Source organism: Cydia strobilella, chromosome 25, assembly GCF_947568885.1.
Source record: "Cydia strobilella chromosome 25, ilCydStro3.1, whole genome shotgun sequence".
Classification (NCBI taxonomy): domain Eukaryota; kingdom Metazoa; phylum Arthropoda; class Insecta; order Lepidoptera; family Tortricidae; genus Cydia; species Cydia strobilella.
Window position 1 is genome coordinate 8,428,209 of NC_086065.1, and position 15,241 is coordinate 8,443,449.

The 15,241-nt window shown below is 38.2% G+C and overlaps 3 protein-coding genes across 3 annotated transcripts in view; 2 read left to right on the plus strand and 1 right to left on the minus strand.

Annotated features, from left to right (window-relative positions):
* Nucleotides 1-675: 675 nt before the first annotated feature.
* On the minus strand, nt 676-12,790 carry LOC134752679 (origin recognition complex subunit 4). Its single transcript, XM_063688356.1, has 7 exons — nt 12,484-12,790; nt 11,899-12,024; nt 9,768-9,987; nt 8,379-8,576; nt 7,058-7,278; nt 2,781-2,989; nt 676-1,261 (listed from the first exon to the last, which is right to left on the minus strand). Exons 1-7 carry the CDS (start codon nt 12,691-12,693, stop codon nt 997-999), a joined length of 1,449 nt encoding a protein of 482 aa, XP_063544426.1. The 5' UTR covers nt 12,694-12,790; the 3' UTR covers nt 676-996.
* Nucleotides 4,490-6,060, plus strand: LOC134752680 (uncharacterized). The gene is made up of 2 exons (XM_063688357.1): nt 4,490-4,656; nt 5,246-6,060. Exons 1-2 carry the CDS (start codon nt 4,500-4,502, stop codon nt 5,974-5,976), a joined length of 888 nt encoding a protein of 295 aa, XP_063544427.1. The 5' UTR covers nt 4,490-4,499; the 3' UTR covers nt 5,977-6,060.
* Nucleotides 12,791-14,513: 1,723 nt separating the features above from the next.
* LOC134752666 (synaptic vesicle glycoprotein 2A-like) overlaps nt 14,514-15,241 on the plus strand; it is a 30,118-nt gene continuing 29,390 nt past the window's right edge. The window contains exon 1 of the mRNA XM_063688342.1: nt 14,514-15,139. The gene's annotated coding sequence lies outside the window, so the exon portion shown is untranslated. The remainder of the gene's footprint in view (nt 15,140-15,241) is intronic.

Consider the following 15,241-nt stretch of genomic DNA (forward strand, 5'->3'; position numbering starts at 1 on the left):
ATATTGCCGCTAGATGGCGGTTTATTCAAAACCAAAGCATTCAATTCTCCGAATCCCTTTTATTTCTTTAAATAATTTTAGTTTTAAAACGGGCAGCAAGGCTCGTATTACATATCACAGACGAACAGTTGACCAAGTTAACTTCGCATGGCATTTGCATAGACAAAATGTGGTTATGGCATTATGAATGCCAGATTACTATGAGAATGTGACTCACTTTGTTGTTGAAGTCGGTGCAAAGCTAGCTTAAACCAAAGAGAATATATAGGATAGAGGGGTACTGTCATAGTAAATTTTGTAGTCACAGTAAATTTACTGCTATGCTGCTATCTATCAACCGACAAAAATGATTTTTTATTTGTATTTTTTTGTTTTATTTTTATATGATTTTGACCCATGTTCTTTCACTGATATGTGTTAAAATTGTTAAATAACAAACGAAACTGTCAACGCCATCTAAACGAGAATAGGCCAAAGGTTGGTATTGGTGGTAGCGCCATCTGTGCGAGAATCAAATTTTCTTCATTTCCGAGGCAAGTTTTTTCCTTAGACTTTATTCATCTTATACGGAGTTATATAATATAGGCTTAGACTTAGACCAAGCTTAGACGTACACTTATCAAGAAAAAAAACATATATTTAATAAAATTATCTTTGTATGTTTGATTGTACTTTATTAAATAGCACAAAACATTATAAAATAGCCAGAATAAATAGTTAAAAAATAAAATAAATAAAACACAATACAAATAATCTTACACTCATAGTAAAAAAACACTTATGTAACTTCTATAATAATTTATTATGACGTATGTTGAGCGAGACACGAAATAGAATTTCGAGCGTGGCGACGCTATTACAGATTCCCACTATTATGTTTCTTCAGCATAGCAAGGAACGAAAAAGAATCCCGAGCGTAGCGAGTAATACTATACAGATTCCCATATCTTGAACAGTGCTAGAAACGAAATAGCATCTCGAGCGTAGCGAGCAACACTAAAGGTCCCCACTGTTAAGCCAATGGCTAATTTCTGTCGGCAACGCCTTAAACCCTGCCACAGCCTCGTTTAACCCTTCAGCTGCTAATGTAAACAGTTGGTACTCTTTCTGTACTCTACTAGCAGTAGTTTCGTTCGACGCGTAATCCGAACCACGAACAGGGACGAGTAGTTCTAAGGCCTGGAGATGTTCGAAGGCCTTTAAAATTACGGGTCGGGGTACAGTCTGTGTGGACGAATTGGATGCAGCGAATTTTGTGTATCTGAAATAGTAAATAAGCGCTATTTATTTCAATACTTAATGAACCAACCTAACAGTTTAAAATGCTTCATTTTTCATCAGTAGATCAACTTCACCATTTTTAGGGTTCCGTACCCAAAGGGTAAAAACCAGTGGCGTGCCTAGAGTTTTGGAGTAGGGCAAGCCGAAAGATATGTTTTCGGAATAACTGCCAAATCTCTCTTCAGACTCAAAATGCATCTGCTAGCGTGTCAAGGCGAACTAACCATGGATAGATAGATAGATAAACTGTTTATTTGTTTGCCACAATACACACAAAATATTCAAATACAGAAATGACATAGGTACACAGAACAATCCAGAAAATAAATAAAAATTACAACAACAAATAAGTCACACCGATTTTTACATAATATGTAGAGGAAAAGGAAAAAAATACATAAAAATACTGTTTTATACAAATAAAAATCCTGTGTGCGTCGCAGCAAAACAAAAAGGTTCTGGCTCAGTATTACGCTTCACCCATTAGGAAAAGCACTGATTTTCTGCCAGGACCTGATCACGTCAACAAAAAACAGTGGAAAATAATGAAATAGTCGAAAGTTAGTACTTACCTAATTAATTATTAATAAATAACTAGTGACACAGTTTAAACTATAGAGACATTTAATGCTTGCACATAGTTGTGACATAGAAGTGTCAGTGTGGTTAGCATGTATGTAGTGTCAAATGTGATTTAGAGAAAATCTTTATTTTTATTTTTAAGCAGGATTACTAAGACTAAATTCGGTAATGGGGCACTGAGGGCATACTATTACTAGATAGAATTTTACAAACTTAATTATCAGCAATTGCAATGTCTGAGAAACACACAAGTCGGATGTTGGTTTTGGCGCGGAAATGATATCCCGACCAGGCTGAATCTCATGAACCGTGATAGCTACCCATCAGTTGAAATTTTCACAGATGATGTATTTCTGTTGCCGCTATACATATGTATACATATACATACTCACGTTTGTTGTAGGCATAGAGTAACTTATACTAGAGCGGTACTGTCATAGTAAATTTTGTTACCACAGTAAATTCACTGCCATCTGTCGACACACTTTAAAACTAAAAATGAAGATTTATAAAAATACGATAGAATGTATTTAAATATAGATAAATGTTTTTTTTATTTGCATTAATTATTTTTATGATTTTGACACATGTTCTTTCACTGATATGCGTTAAAATTGTTAAATAACAAACGAAACCGTCAACGCCATCTATACGACTGTAGGCCAAAACTAGTAGCGCCCTCTGAACGAGAATCAAATTTTCTTGATTTTCGAGGCACGTTTTTTCCTTAGACTGTATCCATCTATTACGGAGTTATATCTATCTTTGGTTGTAGGGCTCCCATACAACAAACGTGATTTTTTTGCCGTTTTTTGCGTAATGGTACGGAAGCCTTGCGCAAATCCGACTCGCACTTGGCCAGTTTTCTCTTTTTCTTTCGTATGATGACATCTATTTCACTTTATTTAGGTACTCACCTATGTAAAACCATTTCAAAGTTCAGAGGCTGCCCGTCGAATATATCCATTCCATGCTTCATAGCGATGACCAGAGACAACTCTAATATAGATAGAGACTGTAAAAGCTTTACTTTATGCTCCGGAGCTACAGTTTTGTCTATGGTTGATATTAGGTCCGAGGCTTCGATGTAGGGCTTACTCGGGGATAGGGTGCAGACTATTTGAAACTGGAAAACGTAATATTTGATTTTCAATAGGTTATGATATCTCTAGGCAAGTATGAAATCAATCATGTTCAGAGCCATACTGAACCGTAATAGCATAGAGTAACTTATACTAGAGCGGCACTGTCATAGTAAATTTTGTAACCCCAGTAAATTCACTGCCATCTGTCGACACACTTTAAAACTAAAATTGAAGATTTGTAAAAATACGATAAAATGTATTTAAATATAGATAAATGATTTTTTTTATTTGCATTAATTATTTTTATGATTTTGACCCATGTTCTTTCACTGATATGCGTTAAAATTGTTAAATAACAAACGAAACCGTCAACGCCATCTATACGACTGTAGGCCAAAACTAGTAGCGCCCTCTGAACGAGAATCAAATTTTCTTGATTTTCGAGGCACGTTTTTTCCTTAGACTGTATCCATCTATTACGGAGTTATATCTATCTTTGGCCATACTGAACCGTAATAGTAAAGAGAATATACATGGTGGCTAAAAAATAAGTGCATAAATATAATAAATCTAAAACGACGCCACACCTCATTGGTAGGTTTTTACTACAAAATGTACAAAAGTATAGAAAGGATGCCAATCTCTTATGGCAGAATTGTTGTAAAAGTGACCGCTTTCAGCTTTAAATAATAGTTCCTAATCTCTCCGGTGGCGCTAGTTAGGCTCTGGGACATGAGTATAACATGAACCATATAAGGCAACAAATAACCCGACCAAATTACGTAGGTTGTTTTTGGTAGTATTTCGGTGTATGGATGGTATAGAAAGGATCGCAATCTCTTATGGCAGAATTGTTGCAAAAGTGACCGCGTTCAGCTTTAAATAATAGTTCCTAATCTCTCCGGTGGCGCTAGTTAGGCTCTGGGACATGAGTATAACATCAATAACATGAACCATATAAGGCAACAAATAACCCGACCAAATTACGTAGGTTGTTTTTGGTAGTATTTCGGTGTATGGATGGTATAGAAAGGATCGCAATCTCTTATGGCAGAATTGTTGTAAAAGTGACCGCGTTAAGCTTTAAATAATAGTTCCTAATCTCTCCGGTGGCGCTAGTTAGGCTCTGGGACATGAGTATAACATGAACCATATAAGGCAACAAATAACCCGATAAAAATTACGTAGGTTGTTTTTGGTAGTATTTCGGTGTATGGTGGCGCCGCCTAATTACTGTTTTTTGATGGACACTTTTCATACATAGAGATTTGGCTCCTTTATACAGTCTCCATGATTTCGGTGTATGGTGGCGCCGCCTAATTACTGTAATTTGATGGACACTTTTCATACATAGATATTTGGCTCCTTTATATAGTCTCCATGTACAAAAGTTTTCAAACTTGTCAATAATAGAAGCAAAGAAGCAATCAATCAACGTCATTCAACAACTGTCATCATTGTTTATTTCTAACGTCACTTTAATAAAATAAAATATTGACAACATATAATTGTGTAGTCGTAAAACCAATCAATATTTTTTTGAATATCAAAATGACACAATCACCAAAAAAGTATGTGTCTACTTATACGAGTTCGACAACTAATCGAGGTGTAGAAGCTAAGGAGGTAGAGATAGGCAACATACAACTGGATACTTCGTCTCAGTATCAGGAGAGTACGGATGTAGAGATACGCTCGCCGGCGTCAGGTAAGCGGCTTTTTGGCGATAAGACCGCCTGCTGTTTACATCTACTTGTGTCGCTGTTTTCTACTTGTGTTATTTTTTAGGGTTCCGTACCCAAAGGGTAAAAACGGGACCCTATTACAGACACCGCTGTCCGTCTGTCTGTCACCAGGCTGTATATTATGAACCGTGATAGCTAGACAGTTGAAATTTTCACAGATGATGTATTTCTGTTGCCGCTATAACAACAAATACTAAAAACAGAATAAAATGAATATTTAAGAGGGGCTCCCATACAACAAACGTGATTTTTTTGCCGTTTTTATAGATATTGGTACGGAACCCTTCGTGCGCGAGTCCGACTCGCACTTGGCCGGTTTTTATTAGCCTAAATTAGCGTCTCACTGCTAAGCAAAAACCTCCCCTTGTCTTCTCCCTCAACTCACGTCTGTAGTTGGTCTGGTCTGGTCTCTAGGTCTGTAGTACAGTCGCCATCAGATATATCTATTGTCAGGACGTTAGAGTGCGTGTTCAGATATTTTTGAGCACCTCGGCCGCTCCGATATATCTGATGGCGACTGTACGTCAGTTTTACGGTATTTTATTTTTTCAGCGGACACCGGTTCATACCTACAAGTGGTCGTTCAAAAGCACAAGAAAAAAGAACCAACGGTCGCCGCAACACAGACGTCCCCTCGACTACCCGTCGCTTCCAGCCCCATCAAAACCATCAGGAACGGTTCAGGGGACCATCCTCTATACGTCCTACCCCATCATATGTTAGTTTATAATCCTCAGAACCATGAGAAACACGAGAAAAAGTTATCAACTATAAAAGAGACTAAGCGTTCGTTTTGGTCAAAATTTGTAGAAAATACTCAAGAAACATCACCTGATAAAGTAGATTTATACTATTTTGAAAAAAGTACAGGCGAGTTCTTAGCGACATCGGGAATTTATACTTATACAGAAAGATTTGCGTCACAAATGTCTAGGATACCTAATAGGATTGTAGCGGAAATATTTACTATACCACAAATCATTGCTAATGTACCTGTAGCTATATTTTTAAATTTAGAACGGGCTATTTTTGTAACGCTTAGAAATATGATCGTGGGTAGCGTTCAGATTTGGTCGGATAACTTTCTAAAGCCAGTTTTGGCGCTAGTTTTTAACTCTATTATACAACCACCTTTACTTTTCACTGGCAATGTAGGGAGAAGTGTGAGGGATGCTTTAAAACCTTTGACAGAAATGATTGGGGACTTTTTTGAGCCGGCAGTGAACGTGTTAAGTGCTATAAGATTAGTGAATATTGAGAAGAAATGCGCTCATAATGTGTAGATAGAAATTTAGCTTTTGACCGCCATCATATTTTTAAGAAGTCACGCACACGCCAACATCAGTCTTATGAGCGAACATTAGAGAAACTTTATGGCTGATTTGTTTAAATCGCTAATGCAGATGGCGCTGGATGGCACAGTTTCTAACTTTCTTATCCAGTAGAAGATTAATTGGTCTTTATTTAAATCAATGAGGATATAATAAGTTAGAGCGGTACTGTCATTCACTGCCATCTATCGACATACTTTAAAACTAAAAATGAAGATTTATAAAAATACGTTAAAATGTATTTAAATATGGATAAATGATTTATTTATTTGCATTAATTATTTTTATATGATTTTGACCCATGTTCTTTCACTGGTATGCGTTAAAATTATAAATCACAAACGAAACAGTCAACGCCCTCTATACGAGAGTAAGCCAAAACTAGTGGCGCCATCTGATCGAGAATCAAATTTTCGAGATTTTCGAGGCACGTTTTTTCCTTAGACTGTATCCATCTATTACGGAGTTATATCTATCTTTGTTTAAATCAACGATGTAGAATTATTTATGTCAACTTTATATAGATACCTGTCATTAAAATATGTAAATAATTAGTCTTTCATTTCGATCTCGATTGCAACATTATGACATTGAGCTGAAAATGATAGAGGCCGTTAGTGGCCATAGGAACTAAAAGTTGTAAGGTAACATTTTGGGTGATTTTCGGAATAACATTGAAGTATTAGAAATTATCCGGATATAATTTTATAATATTGTAATGGTAATTAAACTATCGTGAGACATATTTCAAAATATTTAGATCAGTACGGTTTCACTTACTATTGTTTTAATCGATTTTCGCGACATGTTTCGGATTCGTCGGGAAACCTTCCTCAGCTTCCATCAGCGCGACAAGCGACGAGGCGGGCGCGACGAGGCGGGCGGCGCGGGCAGTGCACGAAGTACAACCGCCGCGGACACTCGTGCCTGAGGAAGGATTCCCGACGCATCCGAAACATGTCGCCAAAAGCGATTAAAAACACTAGTGAGTGAAACCGTACTGATCTAAATATTTTTATAATATGGTACTTACCAAAATATCCTTAAATATCTGCTCATTATTAGTATAATAGCACAACTTTTCAAACGCGTCCACTACCCTCTCCTCCCCCCTTAAAGCTAGTACATGCGCGTTCCAGTCTTCTACAAAACCTGGATCTAGATTCGAGAACTCTTTCAGGTCTACTTTGCAACGGTCCAGGACTTCTATAGGAATAGAGTTACTTTGGCTGTCCGTTTCCATTGGCTCAGCGGCTGAAAAAACAATTTTTTTTTTAACCAAAGATCCATTTTTAGGGTTCCGTACCCAAAGGGACCCCCTTACTAAGACTCCGCAGTCTGTCTGTCTGTCTGTCCGTCTGTCACCAGGCTGTATCTCATGAACCGTGATAGCTAGACAGTTGAAATTTTCACAGATGATGTATTTCTGTTGCCGCTATAACAACACATACATACATACATACATATAATCACGCCTATTTCCCTGAGGGGTAGGCAGAGACCACGGATTTCCACTTGCTACGATCCTGACATACCTCTTTCGCTTCCTTCACTTTCATAACATTCCTCATACACGCTCGCCGGTTTAGGATGCTCTTGACCTGGCCTTTCTTCAGGATTTCCCCGATCTGATCAGAGAAAGTCCGCCGAGGTCTGCCCCTTCCAACTCCCGTTTCTACCTCTCCCATATGGGAGAGTGTATATACACTCTCTTTGTTAGCCTTCTTTCACTCATTCTTTCCACGTGTCCAAACCATCTCAACATACCTTTCTCAATTTTTGTCACTACATCTTCGCTCAGTCCACACTTTATCTTTTAGTCGCTATAACAACAAATACTAAAAACAGAATAATATAAATATTTAAATGGGGCCATACAACAAACGTGATTTTTTTGCTGTTTTTTCCGTAATGGTACGGTACCCTTCGTGCGCGTGTCCGACTCGCACTTGGCCGGTTTTATTTATAATTCTTCTACATTACTTAACATTGTTTCAAAATTAACTGTAGCCTTTACTTAAAAATAATATTGGAAGTATAAAAAAAAATATCATGAAAATCGGATGGAATGAAAATTTTTTACTACCTCGCGGAAATTCTTATAAAAACGTAGCAACCTACGAAAAAAATACAATTGTGTACTATAATTGTAATTTAGTATCTTGCCTATTATTTCCAATCAAAACTTTACATCTAAACCCATGTCATCCAGAAAAAAATATGTTTTTCCATAAGACGATCTTCGTCTCAGAGTGACTCCATCATTCGGGCTTTGTTGTTGATTTTTGACCGAATTTTTGACAAAAGTTACAAAACCGGTCAGTGCTATCTACAGCTACTAACAAATATCTTACCTACGCTCTTCTTCCTCGCTCGTTTCTTCACCTTCTCCACCTTCTCCACGGGCAGCGATAGCATTTCCACCAGCTCGTCCAAGAGCCTCGCGTGCGGGTTGGAGCCTTCACCGGGGAATATGAATATGTGACGGTGAGAGAATCTAGATTTGACGCGTTTCTCTAGAGTTTCCATCACGTCTAGCCGGTTGGTTATACCTGAAAATTTAATATATTAACTCCAAAACATAACCCTCCCTTAGCAAGATTTTTTATTATTATATTATTAAATATATAAATTGTATTTTTGAATTTATCAAATAATTTAAATTGTATGTACTTGACGATCATAATATAAATTCGTGTAGATTAGTCTAAGATAATTTATATTGTAATTTTATATTATGAGAATAAATATCTAAATCTAAAATCTATTAAATAGCCCTTTGTTCTGAACATGTTTGATTTTGTGATAGTAAATTAGTTTTGAATGTTTATATGAAGTCTCTTAACGGGCCCACTGACTATCAGTCCGCCGGACGATATCGGCCTGTCAGTTAGAACAAAAATTTGACAGTTCCGAACAACTGACAGGCCGATATCATCCGGCGGACTGATAGTCAGTGGGCCCCTTTGTTCAGTGTGCCTGTCGGCAAAGGCCTCCTCCAACTCCTTCCAGTATTTCCTCTCTCTTGCCACCCTTGTCCAGAGTGGTCCCACTGTACGTATAATTTCGTCTTCCCATCGTGTTAATAGTGGGCCTTGCGCTCTTAACCCATCGGTTGGGTGCCACATTAGAATTCTTTGGCTCCACTTCTCTGTCTTGCATGGCAAGATTTTAGTTGGATTGTTAAAATTACAACTCAATTGGATGATGCTTTTGTACCAATTTTGTAGTAAAATGACAAATCGGTTGGAAAATTGGGGCAACTAAGCGAAGCATCCCCATTTCAGCTTGGACAAAAACGCTAATGACTGCCTGGCTTTTCTCCTCTACAACTCGAATTTGTCAACTGATTCTAGTGAAATTTTGGGACCAGGTTCAATATACTGGTTTATGGAAATTTTTCAAAATGGCGGAACTACTAGTGAAAACATAGACATAGTATATGGTAGTTATAGACATGAAACCGAGCGACCAGGGGTAAGAGAAAGACATATTCATGTATTGACAGGTTAATGTATGGCAGCATAATCCTTTTTCTCTTCCGCTCTTATACATTTCGGTATTTCGCCATCGCCTCCTACCTATGCTGCCATAACCCGACCATGAAAAAAAACCCGGTCGGTGATAAGGACAAAGCATGTCACTATTTTCTCTTTCCTCTTATAGGAATCGCAATAAGACTATCTTTCCCTATCAAAGAGTGTCAGGCCCTTGAGTGAAAATAATATTTGTAAATTACTTACCTAAGACACACATGGGCGCCTGCCTTGCGTGCGTAATATCAAACAAATTATACAACAGGGTCTGCGTCCGCGCCGAATGGCAGAATGCGTGGAACTCCTCAAGGAGGAATATCATGCTCTTGCTGTGGCTATCAGCGCTCTTCAAGCAGGAGAGGAGGAAGGAGAGGTTCTCAGCGAATGTGCCAAAGACTCGGTCACCTACTGCATTTTCTAGTTGCATCTGAAAATTAATAATGGGTCAGCCGCATTCGAGGGAAGCCAGTGCTGTCAAACTGGTTTAACTTGGCAGATATTCTGAATCAGATTAACTAATAAATCACTTTATTAAACATACACAATGTCAAAGTGGAAAAGTAATGCCTTCAACTTCAATAATAGTAATAATATGCCCGCAGGGCAGCTTGTGGCGAGCTGTTGGGGAGTAACGACCCCACGGACCCGAGTGCTCCCGAGAGTCGGTCAGGGTCTCCGTCTCCGGCGTGTCTTCATCGGTCGGAGTGGACTCCAATGGGACCTGCAGGACTCTCAGCTCTGGCTTGCCTTCATTGGCCGTCCAGAGAGGAATCCCTAGAGCTATATGCTCCAGGGGTGGAAGTGAAAGATGCATAAGACGCGAGTTGGCACAGTGGCTGGTGACAGCCACTGGGTAGAAAGCGGCGCACACCTCTCGACACCCCTGAGCCGCTCACACCGGTGTTGCTCCTGGTCGTCTTTACGACGGCAGTTTCAGGGGCCCATCTAGTCGGCGGCGAGTCACCACCTGCCTCGATAACGTGTACAGACATTGTTATGGCAGGTGTCCGGACCTCTCAGCAATAGCCCAATCTTTTGACCAGCCAAACTTCAATACCATAACCGGCACTCTTTTCCACTGTATTTATAATAGCCCCTACGCCTGTTGGGACCGATTTACGAAACTTCTCCAAAGGGCCTCTACGTGTTGGATCTGTATCCCCACGCACGCCTATCAAATGACCGGGATGTATATACCCGTGAGCTTATACGAGATACAAGTAATAATATTAGCCTTTAATTTTTTACACTTTCATTGGATTGTAATCCATACTAATATTATAAATGCGAAAGTGTCTGTCTGTCTGTCTGTTACCTCTTCACACTTAAATCGCTAAACCGATTTAGTTGAAATTTGGTTTTGGTATAGAGATAGTTTGAGTCCCGGGGTAGTTTTTATCTCAGAAGTCATCTTTCAAGGGGGTGAAAAGGGTGGAAATTTGTATGGGGAATCGATAAAAAGCAGATTCGAAAATAAGCTACCCAAATTACCAACTCCACGCAGACGAAGTCGCGGGCAAAAACTAGTTTAATATATTTATTTGCATGTCGCGTGTGCGGAAAAGGCTTCCCCCAGTTTTTAGGGTTCCTTACCCAGACGGTAAAAACGGGACCCTATTACTAAGACTACGCTGGCCGTCTGTCTGTCTGTCACCAGGCTGTATCTCATGAACCGTGATAGCTAGACAGTTGAAATTTTCACAGATGATGTATTTCTGTTGCCACTGTAACAACAAATACTAAAAAGTACGGAACCCTCGGTGCGCGAGTCCGACTGCCACTTGGCCGGTTTTTTTCTATTCTTTCCTATCCTGTGCTGTTCTCCACCAGTATTTGTCGAAGTTTCTTACCTCATCTCTCCATCTTAAAAGTAATGCAGAATAAGTAATTGCGGGTGTGCATTGCTCGAAATTAATGTTGTATTTGTTTATTTAAAGTTTATTACACAAAAACATTGTTGTATCGGGCCACACATAAGGCTGCGTTTCCACCAGAGATGTGCGAGGTTGTGTAGCAAGGGATGTGTTTGTAAAGAACCAATAGAATCACTTACCCATCCTCATTTGGCGCAGCTCTAGTGGGCTAGTGGTTCTTGTGTGGTTCTTAACGAACACATCCCTCACTACGCATGGTCACAGATCTCTGGTGGAAACACAGCCTAATAGAGGGTTATGTACCTTCAAACAATATAAAAAGTTAAGTTTCCTTTAAACATGTTGGTGCCCAAGTAGCCGTATTGAAGGCACGAAACGAAAAGGGTGTATTTTCCCGGCACATATGTCGTTTTAATAGGAAGTTTTTTTTTTTGTAAAAACTCATTATTGGGTCAACTTGTTACCTGAGCTGTAATAGATTTCAGCGCCACCTTATCGTCATGGTGCAAGAGGCCGTTCAGCTTCACAATGATGGCATCGCTGGCCAGGTCTGCTTCCTTCCCCAGCCGGTGTAGAACTGAGTTTACTAACTGGAACAAGACATTGTTATTCTTTTATTTTTGACATGTATTTGAAGCCGATATATTTCGCTTCATAATGAAATGCTTCACAAGAGCACGGTTAAAACCTCCTCCCACACCCCTCCCACCCAGGGGGCATAGCTAGAGGATATGGCGCCCGGGGCAGTCACCAAATTTGCTCCCCCTGACGACTGACAAAAGTTTCCCTGCTGCTGCCTTATGCCCATTTTGGCACCCCCCCCCCCCCCTTGGATGGCGCCCGGGGCACTTGCCCCTCTGCCCCCCTCCCCCCCCCCCCCCTAGTTAAGATTTTTAGTATTTTTACTAATATATTTTTGGAATGTTGATTTGTAATAAAGATGTTTGTGAACTATACTGGTCAAGATACATTTTCCAATAACAATTTAAAAGATTTAAAAGGAAAATTAGGTTGATACAGGCTTTAAAATTACAAAATGGGATACTTACGGTAGTCTTTCCACCGCCTCTAGGCCCTATTAATAAAGCCGAGTGCGATTCTCCTTGCAAAACTGTTCTCTTCATTAAATCGTAAACATGGTTCCACTCTTGTTCGTGTCCGCGAAATGTGACGATATCCTCCATTATTCTCAACTTCAAATACTTTCTTATTAGCTTTATTTGCTTAGAAGTGAAGTTTGTTGAATTGAGCTCACACATTTTTAGTTAATTATTTAAATAAACACAGAAGCAAACAAATACATAACCTATTGACGTTACACAGCTATTCCCGCCGGTTTTGTGACAAATGATGAATGAATGATCATTGAGTTTGACATTTGTAAGGATGTGGCTAGAGGGAAATATTGAATGGATTAATAAAATTGTTAACTTTGCATAAAGCTATCGACTCAGAGTAATACATTTTCGGATTAAACATATTTAATTTCAAAATTTAACTCACGCTTTTCTGATTGTTCACAAAATTACTGAATTTATGAAGTTTGATTGATGGATGATGAAACTTGCTAATAAAGCGTAACCCTTCTGCGCATGTGCTAACACTCCTACCTGCGCAATGCGTACCTAGACATAACTGGTCAATATGTAAACTGCTACACATGAAGTAGAGATCGCAAGATATCACATTCGAATTCAAGACTAATTTTATTTTGATTGTAATTATTGGTTGATGTTATGTATAAGCATTAATTATACAAAAAATATTAAAACATTAATTAAAAATGTTAATTTTATATTAAATGTTACTTATATTACTTTTTATTTATTAAGTAAGCAAGAGCAAGAGACTATTTTCGGGAGAAACTTTCATAATAACATCAGTCATGTCAGTCCTTCATAATAATGTCAGTCGTTTTACTCGAGCAGCCTGTGGGTTAAGTATAACAAAAGAGCCTTTAACGCCCTGCGCGTTCAATATAACAATGCATTCAGGATGCTGTTGAGGCTACCTAGGTGATGTAGTGCTTCGGGTATGTTCGCCAATGCTCACACCGCTCACACGGGCGGTTTTTAAGCCATGCTGCGCAAGAAAATCATTTCGATGCTAAGATTGCTAAGCCGAGTCAGAAAAAGTACCAACGGCATACTGAGTGTATTCGCAGAGAGATATGATTGCCCAATTTTAATGCACTGGGTTGGGCAAACTATGGCTATTGCTCGTTTTAGGTCGAAATAGATAAATTAGTTATCTATTTCGTAGTAAATGTGAATTGTTTAAAAAAAGTACCATTAGTAATATCATACTTATATAGTTTACTAACATATCTATAAATCTAGTTAAGAGAATCACTTACAATAATATATGGACTTTAATGGTTCAAAATAAAGATTTTATTATTATTATAATGGAAAACATATTTGTATTTCGTATAGTATTTCAGCTAAACGATTTCAGTCCATTTCTCTCCTAATAATTATTATCATAAATGGGATTGTTTGCATGTTTGTAATCTTGAAAAAGACACAGGATAAATTGTCATCCCGGACCGGAATAAAATTCATTCCTTAAGGCGAAGGCGAGTGCAATGGGGGTTGCGAATTTGTAGGTCATAGCACCTAACAGAATGAGGGGACTGTCCTACTTCAGATCCGCACCCACACTAACATACCTTAACAAGTACATATTATGTTAAATTAAAAGTAGGTAAGTAAAGTAATAATAGATTCGCATTAAATAAAATATGGGGCATTTTCTATGAAAAGTGACCTTATTGTCGATGGCGCTTACGCCGCACAGCGCTGCGCGGCATTGTATTTATATCGGAGCATCGTTAATAATGGCGTAAGCGCCATCAAAAATAAGGTCCCTTTTTATAGAAAATACCACATATTATGAACACTTGGATTTATTGATATTATGTTACTGAGGGGCGCTAGTTCCATACTTTTTCACAATACATATAAGTGAGATTTGCCATATTAACATAATTATTACCATGGAGTTTTCTAGGTCCGTGCACATTACTGTTATGCCATCCAGGGATCGAAATATCAACTCACGTTGCCTTGATCTGCAGCCCTTCTCTTTCATGCATTTTACTAACCCACATATTTTGTCCCTTTCTTGACCTTAAACTCTAGGTTTTCCACTGCTACACATGAGATAAATTTGTGGACAGATTAGATTGACATACAAACTTTAGTATAAAATTCTCAGTCAATTGTTTTAGTTCGCTTAATTCAATGTTCTTTGGATAAAACAAACTGAATGTAAATATTTTACATAAAGTTAAAAGTAGTAATGATATTAATTTGATAGCCTGCATTGACAAAATATATTTTTTTACTTCATTCATGCCATGTCTAGTCAGTGGCACACTTTCGCGGTTCCTTGTTCTATCAGTGTTGCAAAAATTGGTGAATACATTAAAACTGCTTCAGTGAAAAATGTAAATTGCTCTGATTGTATGAAGCGGTTTTAACTATTATGTTTTGTGATTGTGAACGAGTGAAAAATGTGTTTTCGTAAAAAGCGCATCAGGTCCTAAGTTCAATTAAATTATTGCAAATCTGCAATTCTGCACACGACACGAGCGATTCTAAATCACAATGTAATAAATGTATATACATATAAACAGTGTAGCACCGCTTTCAGTGTTAAATAACGAAAGAAACTAATATTGCTTAGTAAATGCTTCAAATTGTAAGTTATCGATAGAAATATATATAATGAAATTTTATATCTTTGAACCCTTAGAAAATTCTTCTGAGTTAATCCTGCTTCGATTTTTAGTACCTGTAGAAA

Bases quoted from the DNA above. Each gene is read 5' to 3' on its own strand.
- LOC134752680 (XM_063688357.1), top strand. From the start codon at position 4,500: ATGACACAATCACCAAAAAAGTATGTGTCTACTTATACGAGTTCGACA. The intron at 4,657-5,245 runs GTAAGCGGCTTT...TTATTTTTTCAG, and splicing joins GATACGCTCGCCGGCGTCAG to CGGACACCGGTTCATACCTA.
- LOC134752679 (XM_063688356.1), bottom strand. From the start codon at position 12,693: ATGTGTGAGCTCAATTCAACAAACTTCACTTCTAAGCAAATAAAGCTA. The intron at 12,025-12,483 runs GTAAGTATCCCA...GTCTTGTTCCAG, and splicing joins GAGGCGGTGGAAAGACTACC to TTAGTAAACTCAGTTCTACA. The intron at 1,262-2,780 runs GTGAGTACCTAA...TTACTATTTCAG, and splicing joins TTTGAAATGGTTTTACATAG to ATACACAAAATTCGCTGCAT.